The sequence below is a fragment of the Paralichthys olivaceus genome, chromosome 15 (assembly GCF_024713975.1).
Source record: "Paralichthys olivaceus isolate ysfri-2021 chromosome 15, ASM2471397v2, whole genome shotgun sequence".
Taxonomy (NCBI): Eukaryota; Metazoa; Chordata; class Actinopteri; order Pleuronectiformes; family Paralichthyidae; genus Paralichthys; species Paralichthys olivaceus.
Window position 1 is genome coordinate 20,763,334 of NC_091107.1, and position 19,548 is coordinate 20,782,881.

The following is a 19,548-nucleotide window of genomic DNA, read 5'->3' on the forward strand; positions in this document are numbered from 1 at the left end:
CACTTTAGAATGCAGACTAATATATTAAGATTTCATGGGACCTCCACAGATGAGTATCACTTTAAATATTTATCATTCACTGTATGAGTTTAGAGCAATGTCCCAGATTGCATAAGATGTAGAATACAGCAGGAAAAAGAACACACCCATGGGGAAATAAAGTTTAATTAGAAAGTAAAAGCTCTTTACAGAATCAAAGTTAAGTGAGAGTAAGAACGAAACTGAAACGTAAATAATAAAGTGATGACACACATCATTAAAATCTAGTGTGAACAGGATTACTGCCAGTGTTACGTTTTATTGTAAAGTACAATCCATCTCTTTCCTGTAACATGACAATAAATAACTTTCATAATTTAACATAATCATATATGGATCTAAGTGAGCGGTGTTATCTAACGTGTGTTCAGTGGAAGGTGGAACGTACTGTAAGTGTGCCACAGTGCAGCTCAGTGTTACATTGTTACATACAGTGAGGTAAATGATGTGTATCAGGGTGTCATGTGAAAAGTAGAGCTGTACACTCTTCTCTTTTTCAATCTACTCTGATCAGATACTGCATTGGTGAGCGCAGCACACAGATAGGGACATTTCCCACTTAAAGGTGCTTAAAGGAATTGTTACATTGGCTTTCTCAGCAAGACTCTGACGATAAGCTTGATATATGTCCACTAAATATAAGGCTGCAGTTAGCTTAGCATAAGGACCGACAAACAGGATGAAATTGTTCGATCCTCCCAAAAAAGAAGAGTAAGAACTGCTACCTGTGGGTTTGCTGGACATATGGGCGAGACTATTGCTTGGCTGAGAGCGGGAACTCCCTGTAGTTGTGGTATCAATGAGAGGTTGCTAGAAGACCCGTGAGTACATTACTTGCGTGCACAATAACAAAACGGGGGTCTACACAATGACACAATGGGACATAATGGTGCTAAACTCCTCAGGGAACCTTTATCAGACAGATACCAAAGTGCTATTGACCTTCTCATCTGTGTCTGTTTTGGTTGGGGTCTTGTCAGAGGGTCTGGTTTTGGCCTCGAGTTTGGTGGTAGTGTTGGTGTGGGTTGTTGAAGTGGTAGGGCTCGTGGCGGTAGTGGCTGTGACAGATGACCGGATGCTCGATGCCTTCGCTCTGCAGCATGTCCTGCTTTTGAACGCCCTCCAGCTTCCCCACCAGCTCCTGGATGAAAGTCTGCAGAAGATCACAAGTGTCCCATTAAGCAGAGGCAACTGTTTTTCAATAAGCCTATTCAACAGATTATATACTGTGTAGAACTATGGTTCATGAATATCCTACAGTTGCGATATGTTCCTTCATAACCATGAGCGTGCACACTAGTTTATTTTGAGTCGATCTCCGTCCTGCTGAAACTCACAAAGCTTTAACTATTTACTCCTGCTTGAGCAAGAGTTTGCTAAAATCCAAAAGTATTAATAGAGCCCACATTCACAGTAGGGCTTAAAAATCTGTACTAGGTGCAACATCTTCTTGGCTTAACCCTTGAAAGTAAGGAAAAACTGCCAAAAAATGTGTCTAAAAACTATAAATGTTGCATTGAGTTGTATTTATGTTTAAAATATCTATACAGAAGAAAATGTCTGATATAGATGAAGGGAGAGGCCGAGCCTGGCTGATTAGGAAACTATTTTTAGCGGTTTTGGCCAATGATGCCTTTTTTTCTCTCTTTTGTTTTTTCAAAAAACTATGTTGTTGTTGCAGAGGAGGCAAAATGGACATTTTGTAAGGAAATAATTTCAGTTTCGTGTTAATACTTTATATGGAAACATCTGGAAGCATCTGAATCACTGGCCACTGACTGTAAGCCTCAAGTCACTCCTTTTTTTTTACATTACAATGTGGAAGTAGTGATAAGTTATTTTCCACCCTGTTTTTTTGTAGTACTTTGAGTGATGTTATGTCCATAGATGGAAGAAGGCCTCAGAGAGCAGCTGGCTCCCAGGAGGGGGTCCTAAAAGCCCAGTGGAGGAAGTATTTTGTGTTCTATAAATGCTCAAAATTACTAATGAACAGTAAAAACAATGTCAGTAAAAATGCTGTCAACACTTTCTAAACATCCCGTTTGGTTGACATCTGTAAGTGCTGACTGTGTATCATGGTGAAATCGTATTGCCTGATAAAATATTCAGATTGTAGATGAGGTGTGTTGTGTCGACAGCACGAGAACAAACGGCCAAAACAATCAGCCCAATACTGACAAGTACTTGTTCCGCCCTGGATTCGCTTGTTTTTGTTTTCCTTCTAGAGACATTTGTCAGACGTTTTAAAGTTAAGTGTTGTCTCGGCCGTTCATGTTGACACCAATTTACTGTCTGTTCATGTCTTTAGGAGCAAACTTAAGTCACATGATGTAGATTTCTCTCAAAGGATAAGGAGTGGATCAAGTCTGTCTTAGAATAATACTCATATTCCCATACCAGCACTGAAACAAGTTTTATTTTCTGTAATCCCTTGTCGACACTGGATATTAATATATCCCTTTTTCTAATGCCCTTCCAATGCAAGTAATGGGAGACCTTTGCCTTCAGCCAGAGAGACTTTACACTAGTTTCTATTTTAAGACAAACCAAGATATTTTCCTAACCCCAACCAAGTATTAGTTTTGTTGCCTCAAGTGTGACTGAAAACTGTGGCCAGAAATTCATAAGGTCAGACTTCTCCCACCATCAATCCACAGTCCTCACTTTGGGCAAAAATACAATCTACAGTTTATCCGAAGTAAAAATAAGGCTACTGTTATTCGACACTCAGCACAGAAGCTGTCACCAAATCGTCAAATCTGTCACCAAATCCTCCTTCTACCAGACTCTGGCCCTCACTTCCGTGGCAGAAACCCTCACCCATGCCTTCATCACCTCCCGCCTGGATTACTGCAATGGAGTCCTGTTCGGTCTACCTGACAACATCCTGAAAAGACTCCAATATGTACAGAACTTCCAGGACTCTCACCAACACTAAGCCCTGGCAGCACATCACCCCGAATCTCATTCACCTCCACTGGCTCCCGATAAAGGCCTGCATTCACTACAAACTACTCCTTTAAAAATCCCTCCATGCCCTAGCCCCACTGTATTAAACCGACCTCATGCAACCCTACACTCCGTTAAGAAGGCTACGATCCTTATACTCAGGTTTGCTCTCCATCCCCAACACCAAACTCCGAACTTTTGGAGATAGAGCCTTCAGTGTCACAGCCCCCACCCTCTGGATCTCTCTCCCTGCCAAAATACGCAACGCTGATTCTGTAGAAATCTTCAAAAAACTCCTCGAGCAACACCTCTTCACTACTATTATTATTAAGATGCCAACTTAGTTTGATTGACTCAGCTTCCTGAAGTCTTATTAACTTCTGATAAACTCTGGAATAAACTTTGAACAGAACAAACAGTTTCAGTGTTTATATAGACTGCGTTGGGCCACATTACTTTGGAATGTAGTCAGTTACTGAATTCAAAATGATATGGCAGTTTATTAAAACAAATTGCACTTTTTGTGACGCATGTGTCTGAAACTGAAGTGACGGACAGAGGCTTTTTAGGTGACAGCTGTTTCAACTGACTAGCTGTTCTTGTTCCTGCCACGAGGTGGAGCACTTGTCAACGAAACTCCTTGTGACAGACATGGCTCATCAGTGGTTCTTATGAAAAAATATTTTATTTACCATATTTCATAAAGCTAACCAACACACATTTATAAGCTTTAACAAATGATATTGTCGTAATATATAGTTAATATTATTGAAATTATTCTGCAATCCTTATGTAATCGCTACCCCACCTAGCATATAGGTGTGGCAATGCTGATTTACAACAGACTTGAAAATGTGCACCCATACTTTAATGAAGCAGCATAGTCTAATAAACTATGTCTGAGATAGCAGCAGCTTCTCCAGACCTTCCTGCTCCTCCTCCTGTATTTGCATCTCTGAGCAGGCCACTGTTTCCAGACAGATTGATTGAGAGCACAGAATGCCATTGTGGAGGAATGTGGGGAGACAGTGATGAGGAGTCAGGTGCTGCAGCTTCAGCTTCCCCCTCTGTGTGTGTGTGTGGGTACATGCAGGTAAACATTGGGGAACGTACCTTTGGGTTGTTACTGCACTTCTGAAGAAGCTCCTGTTGTAAGAAGTCAGCAACACAAATGCATATTTATGTATCAATATTCTACAATAAAACACATATTAGATCACTGTGACTGAAGACATATATATTCAACAATGTTGGATGATTCTGAAAATCTTCTATAACATAATCAGCACCTTCTGATACTTTTTGAATGACCTGGTTCATTTTACCTGCAACTTCTTCACTCTGTCCTCGGCGTTCGGCAGATCAATCAACTCGTCAATGTTTACCTCCTCTGGCATGTCACCCTCCTGAATTAAACACACACACACACACACACACACACACACACACACACACACACGCACATACACACACACACAGACACACACACACACCCACACACACACGTCACAGTAAAAGAATGATGCTCTGAACTTTTTTCAGCCTCTGGAACACTGCTCTTCTCCGTACACTCCCACTTGAGTCTTTAAAAATTCCTCATGCAGTTCCCCCATATATTCCCACGTATTCAAAACCTTCACTACTGCTTGCAGCTTGTTGTACTTTTACTTACTGAAATATTTAAACCCACAGGAGCGGCATCAATACAGGAAATGGAAAATTATAGATGTTAAATGCATCATACAGGTTTCCAGTATATTTCAGCATATTTTAATGTTTTTAAGCGAATATTCAAGTTGGAGAGTATTGCTGAGAGTAGTGAATATTTATAGCCCTGTGTCTCCGGCTACCTTTGCTGCAGGCTCTTAGATTTAATAAATTGCATAAAACACCCTAATCCCCAACCAAACTGTCTGTGGTGGAAGGTAATGAAGGTACCAGGTCTTGTAACAATCTAACTGTTGTTTCTATATGTCATTAGCCTATGAGACAAATTGTGATATGTGAATATTGGCTATACAAATGAAATTTGATTGACTGATGTTGCTCGGGGGACCGATTTGTGTGGTACACCGACCAAGAGCAATGAGGGCAAGTAAGAACTGAATTAACTGACAGAGTTGAATAAAGTCACGAGGTATTAGCAACGGAACAAAATTAAACAGGTCTTGACAAAGAAGAATGTGTGAAATACATAAAAAGAATAGCCCTGGTTCTGCTGCTCTCATGTGTCTGAGACTCTGAGAGGGTTAGTGCAGCTTTACAAGTCATTCAGGAGACCAGAAATCATTAAGTCACAAATGCTGTGAATATCAAGAAACATAGAGACGCTTGAAGATAAATAAATAAATATATAAAAGCACAAGGATTAACTTGTGTGTCTCATTAACCTGTCGAACCAGGTTAGAGTAGTGTTAGTACTTCCTCATACATTTACCAAAATAATGCCCTCTTTGGTTTCAGCCTGCACCCTCTCCCTGCCAATCATTTGTGTTGTTAGACTCTGGGGCTGAATAGCAACAATGTTGACGCAGTACAGTAACAGGGGCCTGCTATGTGTGAACAAACAGCCATTGTACCAGCTGAGTGAAGGGACAGTCTCACCCAGCCTTCCACACCACTGCTCTGCTCTGCCTGTGGAATGAGGCAGAAGCATTGGCCCATAAGACTGTAACTGACAAAAGAATCATTCAATCAATGTCATTTTGTTTGTATAGCCCATATTCACTGTAGGAGCCTAGGTCCTATTTGAGTTCATTAATGTTTGAATAATAATTTAAGTTCATGTATTAAAATATATTTGTGTTGATTGTGGTAAAAATCTAGCCATTACATTATTTACAGTTAGATAATTAATATTGATAGGTTCATTTGACTTGACTTGAAATGTGTATAGATATTTGCAGGTTTAAAAATTGCCTATAGCACCTTTAATGCGGATTGATCTGTGTGCGTGGTTAAGCTGAGCGGGCAGTCACGTCAGGCATCATGGAGTGGAGCCATATAGTTTTTTGACCTCACTCGTTCACTCTTTTTATTTGTCTTTCTCTCGCTCATTTTTGTGTATCGTCATGCTGGACTGTTGTATCTTGCTTTATTTATTTTTTGAAGTAAATTAAGAAAACTAACGAGAGGATTTTGTGGAGTTTTTCCTTTGAGTTCGAGGAGGATAACGAGGGTGAGAGCGTCAAGCTCATGGCTTCATTGTTAAGGAATCTACATTCACAAATCATAATTTGTCTCATTAGGGGTTAACAAGGGGCAAACTCATCAGCCCTTAGCCCAGAGGAAAACTACAAAACACTCTTCTAGCAGGGGAAAAAATGCAGAGAGTTGTGTATCTATGTTTAAAGTATTTATACAAAGGAAAATGTCGGACAGAGATGAGGGGAGTCATGGAAGAAGGAGCACTAATGGCTGTGACTTTTTAACATCTATGCAGTATGGCACTCAGCAGAGTCCGTCAAGGCCCAACAGTCCCCTTATGACATCACATTTAAATTCATGAGATCCTGACTTTTATTTAGACCTGGGACAAATTGCTCACACTCATAACTAACCATGCCTGATTCGTTTAATGGATTATTCTCTGTGGATATGCACGAAAGACTTGGTACCCTGCAATGTTAACAAAAGGGATTTGAAAGATTCCTGGATCTGCCCCCTGATGCGGACCCACGCTGACATTTTTATGGGTTCATGTTTGACTTATAAACAATCAATCCGACATTCATGGAAATCCGTCCATTTGATTTTGTGTAATCTTCCTTAAAAACTAACAAACCAACCAACAAACGGGTGAAAACATAACCTCCTTCACAGACGTAATAATGATGCAAGTCTGAGTCATTATTTAGGCTGTTAAAAGCCAAGAGGAATATATTCTAAATAGACCATTAGCTCCTTCATATAAAACAAATGTTTTGAGTAGGAGGTCGATTGAATAAATCACTGGCTTATAGGGATCTGTTTAGTCCTTATCTCTCACAGAGATGCCTTATTGTGATAATCTGAATCCTAAAAAAACAAACACTGAGCTTTACTCAACACAATCCTGCTTTAACGTCCAAAAATGAACTCTTCTCCCCCATGTCTCCCCCCTTAGAGACCCCACTCCCCCAGCAGCTGCCTCAGCAGCCACATGCACAGGGTCTACCTCCTCTAGGGACATGTACATGCTGCGCTCATCCGCCCTAACCTTCTCCTCCTTCTTTCTCCTCATCAGTCACACTCATCTTCAGCTCCACGCTGCCCATGTAAGGAAGAAACCCCCAAAGGCCGACACATGGACCCAGAGAAGAGGGGGACAGTTGTGGAGTGCACATCTGCACCACCCCAGGCCTTGTAAGGAGAACCAGGCCGGGCCACCTCTGCTCTGCAGTAAACACCTAATGTAACAGGAGACCTCAGCTTCAACACTGTGGCACAATCAACTTCCAACTCACTGTCATTTCTCATGCATACTGTCAATTTTTATTTTGTTGATGCACTCTGCTACATGCACCTTCTGTCTGTGCTGGGAGAGGGATCCCTCACACGTGGCTCTCTGCCTATTTCCCCTGTTAGAAGGGGTTTTGTAGGTTTCCCCCTCTCTAGTGGGTTCAGCTCTGAGGATTTGTTATTATGAGCTATACAAAAAACATTTGAATGATTGCATGATGCTTGTTTCAGTTACAGTCTCACGGGCCAATGCTCGAAGTATTGAAACTATCCTGATGAATGTTACTTGCTGAGTTGATGAAACCACACCAGCAAGCCTCCTCCTGCCCTCGGACACGCACCTGACCCGCGTACAGTCGATCCAGGCTCTCGTCGATCCACTTCTCCACGTCCAGCCGCCTCTGCAGCTCCTTCCGGTTGTACTTCACCGTGACCCGCGCGTGTCTCCTCGGGGGGTAACACCCGTGGTCCTGGTGCGACTCTTTGTCCGGTGACGTTACCCCGTCACCGGCCACAGGCGTCGGGCTGGTCCGGTCCTCTGCCATGTCTGCTGTGGACTGGTCTGACTGGTTCCTCGTGTCTTTCTGTCCGGAGGGGAGACAACTGGGAGGCGACTCCTCAGACAGGCTGATGCTGCTGCTGTTTGTTCCTCTGCTGTTTGGAACCGAGGAACTACTTACTTACACAATAGATCACATCATCTCCATTATTCATGCAGCACATTTTAATAAAGTGTAGCTACATTATGTGAATCAGAATCCTTTATTGTCAGTGTTCAACATTGTCCCCAAACAGTGGAAATTGTTTTAGCAGCTCTTCTTGTTGCAGCAGCATTTAACTGATTTTAGAAATCAGCACAAGAATCAAGAAGTAAAAATCTAAATGTACATTTTTTTTCCTTTTATAAAAACACAGATAAAGAGAATAAACACAGTAAAGTGTAGTCTATATCTGACAGCAATGTGATATTTGGAGCTCTGACAGACAGTTTTTAGATGCTTTCTTATTTCTAACTCATCTGTAAACCTAAAGTTTACTCAACAGCAGCAACATATTATCAAAATCAATATATTATAATTATAATAGTTATTAACCGGTCTTGCTGTCATTTAAAAAAGCATATAAATCTATAAATATCCTCTGACAGAGCTGAAATATAATGGTTACACAACAGTTTTTGGTGACTCTCTCTCTCTCTCTCTTTGCTCCACTCACACCAACCTTTTGAGGCAGATGGCCACCCATGTTGAGTCTGGTTCTACTGAAGGTTTCCTCCAGTCGAAGGGAGTTTGTTCTCTCCACAGTTGCTAAGTGTTTGCTTATTGTGGGAACTGTTGGGTTTCTCTATTTCCCTAATATGTAAAATGCCTTGAGATAGTGTATGTTGTGATTTGATGCTATACAAATAAAATGTAATGAACTGAGCAAATTGTAATGCAATTTACATGATGTGCAGCCTATACCTGACACCACAACTTTCCAACTTCATGTGAGCACCGACAGACGCGTTTAAACAATAAGCTTCCTTATTTCGAACTCATCTGTAAACCAGAGATAAGAAAGAAACAAGAGGAAAAGTCCATCTGCAGAGGTCAGGGCAGGAAGTCACAGCAGATTGTGTGTCAGCTCAGTGCTCAGCTGCATCAGATCAGTTGATAATGTGACAGAACCTATAAACTGTTTGTCAGACGGATCATCAACACGTCAACATCAAAACCGAGTGACCTCAGCACCAAGTATACAACTTGACTTCATTAGAAACTTTCAAGTCACAGTTGGAAGAGGGCTTGTATAGAGAATTGCTTGTAAAAGAGGAACCATTGGATATATTACTTTTTACTTAGATCAGTTGTTAGTGTGTTTTTTATCTCCAGATTTCAAATTCATCTCAACAGGAAGTTTCCTGACATCAAGATGAGGGGTTCTCAAAGTGGGGACATGAGACCCCTGAGGGTCCTTGAGGGGATCCAGGGGGTCCCTGGCTGAAAGGGAAATCATTATTTCCACTATAATTTCATCCATAAGTAACATAATGAGAGAATGCATGACTCTTGTGGTCCTGAATCTAGTTTGTGTGAGTAGAGGGGTCCTTTAAGCACAACAGTTTGAGGACCACTGACTTAAATATTTGATTCCACTGTTGATGATAAATGTTTATGCACAGAGCTGGTCATGCCCCTTGAGTGTTTGATCTTTTACAATATTAGATAAATGGTAAAAGGTCTGATTCCTATAGCCTAGTGCCTGATGACCACTCATTCACTCACACATATACATTGCATATGTGCAGCACTGTCTTCACACATCGACACACACTTCAGATTTGGATTCAGGGTTCAGTAGCTTTCGTAAGGACACTTCGGCATGTGGAATGAGGAAGACTGGGATCAACTGTCAACTTCTGGTAAGAGGACAACCCGCTCTACCTCCTGTGCCACACAGAGTTTTAATATCTATGACTCCATCGTGTGGAACAGAGACTTAAATCCAGAATCACTTCAAAGCAAATCTTTTATTCCACATCACAACCACCACACAATGAAATTAAATAACGTGAATGAAAACATGGAACAACACAAACTTTGGCATGAAATCAAAATGGCACATGAAAGAGCAATGTGATCACTAGTATATATAAGCTATATATATTTAAATTACAGTAATGGCTGTCTCTTGTGTGGTAAAGCACATTTTCCTTTATATCCCTGCTCTGAATATCTTTCACACCAGCCTGCACAGCTCATAGAACGTACAATAACATCAATCATCGTTCTTCATTCAGCATCATATAAATATATCTCTACATCTGTGACAATCAAAGAGAAGTGATAAACGCAAGGTTTCAAATAAATAAATAATATAAAGAATAAAAATGATGGTACGCACAATAAGGAAAAAATGGCCAAAGGAAGATTGAAAAGTCAAAAAAAAAATTCCCTGTTTAAAAAAAGATAAACAATGAAACAAAGTGAACATATTAAAGACAACAACCCATTAAAACATATTTTGGGCAGGTTTTCCAAAGGTGTGACTTCCTGTATTTGGTTTGTGTTGTAGGTCCTATGAAAAGTGGGTCGTGTTATTTGTCTCTTTGGGTCTTAAACATGGAGGAGCTTTGCCCTGTATAGTTTTATAATCTTTGTAAAACATCTTCATCAGAATAGTTCATTCGTCAATATTTTGCTTCTCCTTACATTTTTAATGGTATATTATCTCCAGCATGAGCAGAGCAGTGTTCAGCTCATGAATCACGCTCCTGTCATGTGCTCATGCTCACTGTGCACAAAGAGAGAGGTGTAACAAGTGCTAATTTCTCCTTCCCCTGCTTCAACGTCCATGTCTCATCTCTGCTTCATCTCAGGCCTGCTCCAGAGCCCAGGCCGGCCTCGTCCCTCCACATGAAGTCCTGACGCTCACCTCTGGCCAAGCTGCTCTCCACAGGGCCCTGCCTGTACCCAGATCTACCATCTGGGCAGAGGGAGAGGCTGAGGCGAGCGGTGCTGTTACTTATCTTAAACAGACCGTTTGGTCCCAGGAAGGCCTCTCTCTCGCTTCCTCCCACATTGTTGACCGTCTCCAAGTCATTGTAAACTGCAAGGTCGCTCAGCTGCTTCCTCCCTTGCAGTCTCCTCCTCCTCCTCAAGAAGATAATGCCTGCCACCAGAACCAGCACCAGAACAGCCAGAATGCAGGAGATGGTGAGGGTGGCGGAGGACGGCTGGGAGGCTTGGCGCAGAGCTGGCTTGAAACTGGGCTGAAGCGTGAACTCACAGCTCGGACCCATGAAGCCCTTAGGGCACTGGCATACTGGTCCCGTGAAGTGGGTGAAGCAAGTGCCACCGTTCTGGCATGGACGGGCACCACAGGCGTCTGAGCGCACACTGCAGTTCTTGCCGGTGTACCCCAGGGTGCAGGAGCAGGTGTAGTCGTTCAAACCATCTTGGCAGGTTCCGGCATTCTGGCAGGGGCTTGAGGCGCAGTCGTCGATGTTTATCTGGCAGTTGGCTCCGGTGAAGCCTGCCTGACAGCGGCACAAGATGCTCTGACCAAGATCCAGACACTCGCCCCCTGCAGAAGAGAGAAATACTGAGGTCAGCAACCAAGCGTTCAAAGAAAACCATTCAGTTAACCTCTGAAGGTGTTTTATAAAGATAACATTCAACACCTTCTCTCTAGTGTTGACATTGGCACATGTTCACTAAAAACAAATTCATATTGAGCCAAAAGAAAACTGTTGTTTTGTTGTTAGACCACAAGGGGTCACCAGAGGACTGCCTCTCCTCTCCCCACTCACCATTCAGACAGGGCCTGTTGCTGCAGCGGTCCAGCTTCTTCTCACAGTTGGAGCCGGTGTAGCTGGGGGGGCAGCGGCAGGTGTAGCCTCCGGTCATCGTCTCCACACAGGTGCCACCGTTGAAGCAGGGACCATCTGCACACGTCATGGCGATGATCTCACAGTTTTTACCATAGAAGCCCTGAGGGCAGGTGCACGAGTAATCATTCTCCAGGTCCTGCGGAGGGGATGGAAGAAAAACCTACATGTTAATGAGGAAAGTTTGGGACTGCCATGAATACTGGACTGTAAGTCAATCGCACAGCTGGCTGTAACCCTTAGTATTGTTGTTTTGGCATAAGTCTGAATGGGATCAGTTAGGTTTATCTTATCTTGTCTTCATGGACTTCTCTCTTTTTTTGTATAAGTGCACTTTATCTTATACTTACATTGCAGCTGCCTCCGTTCTTGCAGGGGTTGCTGTCACACTCATTGGTTTCCAGCTCGCAGTTGGTGCCTCCGAAGCCAGGTCTGCAGGTGCAGGTGTAGCTACCCTGTCCGGTGTTGGTGCAGGTGGCACCATTGGCGCAGGGCTTGTGGTTGGTGCAGTAGTTGAGGTCCTGGTCACAGAAGAGGCCCCCCCAGCCCTCCTGACAGTTGCACTGCCACGGCTGGCTGCACGTCCCGTGGAGGCAGCCTGGATAGCGGACGCATTCGCTGCAGGAGGGGCCCTGCCAGCCCATGCGACACGTACAGCCCCCTGGGGCCTCGCAGTAGCCGTGCTTCTCATTGCAGTCCGCCGAGCAGATGGCTGTAGAGGAGAGGGAGGGGAGGGTGTGTGATTACAATGGGCACGCCTTCTCATACAAACACACTACTGGCCCCCCTGTCTGACCCCAGTCCTGCTCCAGACTTCACTGTTGGTTAAGTATTAAGCCAAGCAGCTGGTAGGCACACTGCCGGAGAAAAATGCTTTCTTTTATCTTCTTCCCGTTCCACACACACAAAGACACCCAGATCACCTTGAAAAATGAGTGAGTGTATCTGATGGGGCCACAGTTCTTTCTCTCATTGTAATAGAGAACAAAAGGCAGATGGGACACTGCAGACTGTCTTTTTTAATAGTAAAAAACAACACTACAGGATATTACTCAGGGAAAGGGATGACTGTATACACTCTGAAAACATCCCTGCTCAAATTGTCAGCTCACACACACTTCTTATCCTCATGCTTTGACAAATCTTTAGTCTGATTTATGAATTCATGGTAGGAGGAAAGTTTGGGATTGTCCCTTTGTATTAATATTTTGTGATCTGACTGGACGTCCCCATTATCTAAAGGATCTCAATCCCTTTATGTAGAAGTATATGTTTATATATATTTTATACTGAAAATAGAGAGCTTGGATCTCTGGCTATCCTCACTGTCTCAGTCCTCAGAAGATTACCATTTATTTTACTCTATTCACCCTTTTTATTGTTTGTTATCATATTCTGTATTACACTGCATATTTATTTACACGATTATGTCTTACTGTAGTGCTGAGTTGTTGTTTTTCCCAGTGGTAACATTGCATTAAAGGGTGTCATGTAAACAAAGTTAACTAATGTATTTATGAAAGTATCTATAATACAGGTTTACTAAATCAATGCAATTTACTGTTTGTGAAGATTAAAAATGAAATTATAAAATGTATTCAAAATAAATAAAAGGTAGGCTATTAAATGATGTTGTGACTGTTTAAATTATATTGAAGATGTCCTAATATACTTAAACATACTGTATGTGTGGATTAATTTTGTGCTTTTTTAGGGGAGGATACATTTCCCTCCACAGGTTAGTCCAGTCAGTGGACCATTAGTCTACAGGATCTGAGTGCCTTGCTCGAGGGAACTCTAAAAGCACTTACGCTCAGAGCAGTAGTTTCCCTTCCAGCCCTCCAGGCAGATGCGGTTGCCCTCCTCGTCGCAGGTGTAGTGACCCAGCGTGTCGTCCCTCGGTCTGCAGTAGTCTGCGCAGCCGTCTCCAAAGTAGTACTCATCGCAGAAGACGTGATAAGAGTAGCGCAACTCGCTCTGCTCGCCAAAGTGCACGTCCTGGGACCAGTCCTCCCCGATGGCTAGTCTCCTCTTGGTCGCCAGGCGGCTCACGAGATTGTTTTGGTTGTCTGGGGAGGGGGAATAAAGTTTTTTAAACTGGTGCATCTTGCAAATAAGCTCGTGCGTAATATGGTAACTATATTAAATACGATCCAACTAATGAGAGTAGAGACAACAACACCACCTACCTGTGTATTCAGTTGGAGATTCGGCGTTCCAAGCTTCAATGATCAACGAAAATGTTCCCTGGAACCGAAAGAAATAACCATTTATCCAACATGAATCAATTCAGCGATGGTTTGCATGGGTGATCTTTAAAAACGTTGGGCCATATTAAATAAAAACACTTTTAGACATTGCGTAACAAAGATTTTCCATTTACCGGCCACTTGAAGTGGAAAGGCACCCTGATGGGTGCGCTGCTGGAGATGGATGTGTGATCGGCCCTGATAACGTTGGTGTGTCCGGTGCCGAAAGTGCAAGGCGGCTCTGCGGAGATCACATCCTCCGGGTGCTTTAGGCAAATTCTGAAAAATATATGGCAGTCCCTGTGTCTCCTGCAGATGCGCTGCGCCGAGTGGAATGAATGGATCTTCAACTCAAACACACCAGAGGAACACACCTGCAGTGAGGGAGAGATGATGTCAGACACGTGTACTGAGAGACATACTGAGAATGTTACTTTAGCAGAAACAGAACTTACCGTGTGCACTAAGGCCAGAGCCAGGAGATATCTGATTTGTAGACGTCCCATTTCTTGCTCCCTGTTTAAGTGAATGTCCGCATTCGTTGTGTGCAATGATATTCCCAAAAGTCACAGAGGAAAAAAATCAGAGTAGAGGACAGTCCCCCTAAAAAGAAAAAAAGTTTAAACACTGGGCTATATGATCCTTTTAATGTCCCTTAAATCCTCCTTCTTCAGTCCCTTCTTCTTCTGTCGCTGGCACTACACTTGTTTAGGTTCTGGTGCGTAAAGGCGCACAGGGGATTTATACCCAGCGATGCTGCGCGTCACAGACAAAGAGGTGGAGCCGGGGCAGACCTCAGGGGAGCAGCCTGGCACAGGAGGCCTGTCTGGGGATTTAGACAACCTACAGTACATCTGGACACAGTTCTTGATAGGAATATGCATTAGAAGCTGGCGTAGGGCAAATAGGTTGAGAATTAGATGAATTTTAATCAACCATGGAGCTGGTGTTGGTGATGGACCTGAATCACTCAGGCTTGATCTAAACTTCTATGGTCAACAAAGTGTCCAGGCTTTAATGATGTCAGATTGAAGAACGTTTTTAATAGTAGCCCTGTGGTTGGAGTGACATTCTACGCAAAATAAACCACAATAAAAATGAAAACTTTTCATCGAAGAGAAAAACACATCACTTAAACCTCAGGGTGAACTTAACGAGCATGTCACAACATTAACTAAGCCCTCCTGCATTTCATCAAACAATCATTTCCATCACAGTTTTCGGAGCTATTTAGATCATTGTTTAGAAAGTGTTTTTCACTTTGGGTCTTTCCTACACTCTAAACAAAGATCAGAAGGAAGCAGGGAAGAATGGCACACGGCCTTTCTTTCTTTACATCCAACATTATAATTGCTCTGACGCGTGTGAGGTGGCGGAGAGTGGGAATGTCCACATTGTGCGTCTATGGCGAATATTGATAGTGGGGCCTCTTCTGTTGTCCTCTTGAGTCTGAAGAAGCGGGGGAAGGGAAGGGGGGGGGGGGGCAGAAAGTGTGTGTGAGTGTGTGTGTGTGTGTGTTGGGGGGGGGTTGCGGGGTTTGGACTATCATGTTGCTTTTGTCTGGACCTCATAGGAACAGCTGTATGGTAATCAACGGCACATGGTCGACCCTGAGGGGCTCCAACCCCAGCTATTGTCTCCCCAAAGCGTCTATACACCCCCACCCCCCTACGCACACGCGCGCGCACACACACAACTATAACTCCTTATTGATTTAGGAAGGAGTGCGGTCGGCTGTCGGTTCCAGCACCTGTCGCCTGCAGCAGGGGTGATGTGGTTCAGAGTAAACACACCTAAACTGTTATTTAGACGGAGGAGCTGATCCAACCACCAAGACTCATATCAAGATAATATAAGATGGATCCTATGACTGAACAGAACAACACGCCACTCCAGGATAAATGTTCTTTGAGTTTTTAAGAGTCCTATAATAAATATAGATTTATCTGTACATGATGATGGTAACCTAAAGGTGAGTTTAATCACTTTTGCAACCCAAGACATGCTGCCGGATGACATGGATGTAAGTTTGATCCAGGTTTTCGGAATCCAGAGGAATCCTGTCATTATTGGACTCGAGTGATCATGTGACATCAGAAATGTCAACATCGCAACAGTTTATTTATAGCAACTGCTATTTATTCATCTCACACACAACAAGCATGTGCCATGTGTGATTATGTGCACACATATAAATGGCTGTGATGGCAGCAGGGTGGAGGATGGGAGGTGGGGCCTATTGATATGACAATGAGGTGAAGGGACGCGTGCCTGCAGTGGCCCCCTGTATATCCTGACACGCTTCCCCGCACGACAGCGTGGACAAAGGAGGGAGGACACACACAGTTGTATGTAAAGTAAGCAAAGTGTTGTCAGAGAAGACTCACAGTTCTGTCGGTTATTAATGGTCAATCATCTTCCATGTGTCAAACCTTAGAAGTCCTGAGCAGTTTCTACAAGTGGAACCAAATACTTCCAATGATTTCAGGAGGTCCAGACAAAATTCTGTGTTTTAGTTTGGTCATACAGCTACTGCAATTCTTCCAAATTAAAGAACCACACAAGAATAAAATGAGTGATATGTGATTCTATATATTTTCTCATCATCAGTTAACAGTAAACTAATATCCAACCTTAATGTTGATTTGTGGTTTTATGATCCACGGCACTGAAACCCCTCTGCCATTGTTTCTTTTCGTCGAATCAAACATGCTTTGAATATTCCCTTGACTTTGAGAATAAATGCATCATCCTCCCTTCAATATAACAAAATAATATATAGACAGGACACAATGGTGAAAATAGACCACATGAACTGGGTACAAGCACCAGCTGTATGGCTGCAAACAATCCTCCACCTTCCCAAATAATAAACTGATAACTGAGGGTACCTCACTTAAAATTTCAGAAATCCAGAGCTGAATTTTACATACACAAGTGTTAAATGATCTTTTTATTTATAATGACGTGAATCAGATATTATGAGTGCACCTAATAGGTTGGACTGTGTGTGTGTGTGTGTGTGTGTGTGTGTGTGTTTCTATACATCTCCTCGCACATGCGTCACACACATAACCCATGCATCATCATCCCCCTCTATTCCATCGGGAGCAGTGCACACAAATTTACGTCCTGCCTCCATCTACACCTGCTACCTGCTGCATCTCTCTGTGAAGGAGGGTGTGTGTGTGTGTGTGTGTGTGTGTCTTTGTGTCAGGGGAGCAGATGGACAGTGCACCCTCACTGGTCATCGTCTGTATTAACTTGCAGGAGTGTGACATGAGCGTGCCACGGGGCATGGGAACCGAAAAAGGAGTCATGTCATCCCCCTCAGACCTCCCATTAGCCTGAGTGGCCGGCATCTGCCTCATCTCCAGCCCACAGCAGCTTGAGGATCCTTCTTCTCCCCAAGGACATTTGGAAACAGAAAGGTGGGGGGGGGGGGTGCAAATCTGACCCAAGCAGGCCCTCAAGGGAGATGTTTGGGCTGTTGTGGCCAGTTCTGAAGCCCCAGCCTGCTGTCTGACTGTGGGACAATGGGAGGTGTGGAATGGGTGTGTGTGGTGGGTTGTGATCATTTGTGTGTGTGTGTGTGTGTGTGTGTGTGTGTGTGTGTGTGTGTGTGTGTGTGTGTGTGTGTGTGTGTGTATGCAGCCTCAAATGTATGCATGTCATTTGCTTGATTAGTTGATCTCATTAGAATGCTGGATGCAGAAACACTGCCGGGTATCAAACAATGCACACAGCCCTGCACCTCCCCGCTGAGCAGATTTACGGGTGAAGTGAAAGGAGGCGCGATGAGTCTGGAGTCGCATCCAAGCAAATCACTGGCTAATTATAATACAGACAGAAATACTGTGTCTTATGACTTTTCTTTACTGTCCCTGGTCACAGGTCACAAAATCAGTGTTTTGAAACCTTTTAGGCCGTTTACATCTCATTTCCTCAGGCCATCTGTGCTGACTTGGGCAATTTACTGTTCCTTTATCCCTCCTCCAGACTTTAGAGACAGTCAGCCTAATACAGGAAGATATATTGTACTTTCCTTTGACGTCCCATATGTCCCAGTATTCTAAACCATTTTAGGCCTGTTAATCTTTTTTTCACACAATATGTGCTTCCACACAATGGAATAATCGTAGTTAATATTCATCATATTCAGATTCTACCACACACTGAAGTCTCCCTCTTTCCCCACTGCCACAACACAAATAGAGACTTTAGTCTACTTTTCATGATTCGACATTTCGGGCTTGATCGAGCTGTCAGTTTATTTGGCAAATGACAAAGATGCTTTTCAGAGAAAACAAGATATAAGTAGATAAGACAATATAGATACATAAATAGTGTGGTGACTGTTTGTGGTAGAGGTCACATACTACACTTAAAAAATATGATCAAATATCTTTTTACTGACTTAACAGGTTTCATCCATCGTGTCATCAGGCTCATCAGAACAAAACAATGTAAATACCAGCGTTGTGGAAATAATTGTGGAAAGTCAAAATGCATTTGAAAATATATGGGTCTTATTAAAATGGGAAATGATCTGTATTTATATTGAGTTTTTCTAGTCTTGATGGCCACTCAAAGCTCTTGACAGTACAGTTTTACCATTTAACATTCATACAGTGCATCTGTGTGCAGCACTTTTTCGACCACACATCACCTACAAACTGCAAGAACAGCTGTCGGGTGAAAACTGGAGTTCAGTATCGTGCCCAAAGACACGTCAGCATGAGAGGCAGTAATGCTATGGAGGAGCCAGGGATCAAACCAACAACATTTTGATTACTGGATTTTTCTCTCCCCTTTTCCATCATCACGTAGTGTGGTGGAAATTTATCTTGAGATGTGAAATAAAGAGTTTCTCAGACCGGAGTTATCTTTGGGTCTTTAATAGAAAGCGCTGCAGAGGGTTTCACACTCAGCATGAATGCTCAGAGTGGAACAACCCCGAATAGGGAAAGAAGAAGGTTTGACACAGTCAGGTAAACAGGAAACATAAGAGAGAACTGTTTGTGAGTAATGGCATGAAAAACTTGAAGCCACCTGTAGTCTGGTTAACACAGGAAGCTCGCTGCTCTCACTTTTGCAAGAAAGAAGAGTTTTGCTTCTGCAAAGATCAGGGTCAACAAGAGGATCAAAATAGAAAAGGACATGAACTCTGAGGTTACATCTGCCAAGTGCATAGCAACAGTCATGGCATTGGATAGTTAAGGGTAAAACCGTAAAAGGTGTCTCTCTAGTTTCTACTTCCTCTTATGCAAGCACAATTGTGCTTCTATATGAGTTATTGTTGAACACAGCACACAAGCATTGATCAGACATAGAAAAGAGTTCAAGCAAAGTTCATATGCAAGTTTTCCATCACAGTTGCTTCATTACATCTATACAATACGCCTATTACCATTACTGGCAATAACTCTTCCATTACAAATGTCATTGCTGCTCCCTTCATCTCTATCAAACATTTGATGAAATACCTCAAACGTTGAC

General features: G+C 42.9%; 2 protein-coding genes across 2 annotated transcripts; both read right to left on the reverse strand.

The window, feature by feature from the left end:
• Positions 1-149: 149 nt before the first annotated feature.
• ppp1r14aa (protein phosphatase 1, regulatory (inhibitor) subunit 14Aa) lies at positions 150-9,055 on the reverse strand. Its single transcript, XM_020085406.2, has 5 exons — positions 8,650-9,055; positions 7,770-8,082; positions 4,314-4,394; positions 4,102-4,134; positions 150-1,192 (listed from the first exon to the last, which is right to left on the reverse strand). The coding sequence occupies exons 2-5, from the start codon at positions 7,971-7,973 to the stop codon at positions 1,016-1,018; spliced, it is 495 nt and encodes a 164-aa protein (XP_019940965.2). The 5' UTR covers positions 7,974-8,082; positions 8,650-9,055; the 3' UTR covers positions 150-1,015.
• Positions 9,056-9,921: 866 nt separating this feature from the next.
• dlb (deltaB) lies at positions 9,922-14,766 on the reverse strand. Its single transcript, XM_020086186.2, has 7 exons — positions 14,505-14,766; positions 14,184-14,423; positions 13,990-14,047; positions 13,612-13,869; positions 12,151-12,512; positions 11,723-11,939; positions 9,922-11,496 (listed from the first exon to the last, which is right to left on the reverse strand). The coding sequence occupies exons 1-7, from the start codon at positions 14,553-14,555 to the stop codon at positions 10,781-10,783; spliced, it is 1,902 nt and encodes a 633-aa protein (XP_019941745.2). The 5' UTR covers positions 14,556-14,766; the 3' UTR covers positions 9,922-10,780.
• Between the last annotated feature and the right edge of the window lie 4,782 nt (positions 14,767-19,548).

Coding starts and splice junctions, on each gene's coding strand:
- ppp1r14aa (XM_020085406.2), bottom strand. CDS start 7,973: ATGGCAGAGGACCGGACCAGCCCGACGCCTGTGGCCGGTGACGGGGTA. Junction 4,135..4,313: donor ACAGAGTGAAGAAGTTGCAG/GTAAAATGAACC, acceptor TTCTTACAACAG/GAGCTTCTTCAGAAGTGCAG. Junction 1,193..4,101: donor AGTGCAGTAACAACCCAAAG/GTACGTTCCCCA, acceptor GATCTTCTGCAG/ACTTTCATCCAGGAGCTGGT.
- dlb (XM_020086186.2), bottom strand. CDS start 14,555: ATGGGACGTCTACAAATCAGATATCTCCTGGCTCTGGCCTTAGTGCAC. Junction 14,424..14,504: donor CTCTGGCCTTAGTGCACACG/GTAAGTTCTGTT, acceptor CCCTCACTGCAG/GTGTGTTCCTCTGGTGTGTT. Junction 14,048..14,183: donor CTTTCCACTTCAAGTGGCCG/GTAAATGGAAAA, acceptor TTTCGGTTCCAG/GGAACATTTTCGTTGATCAT.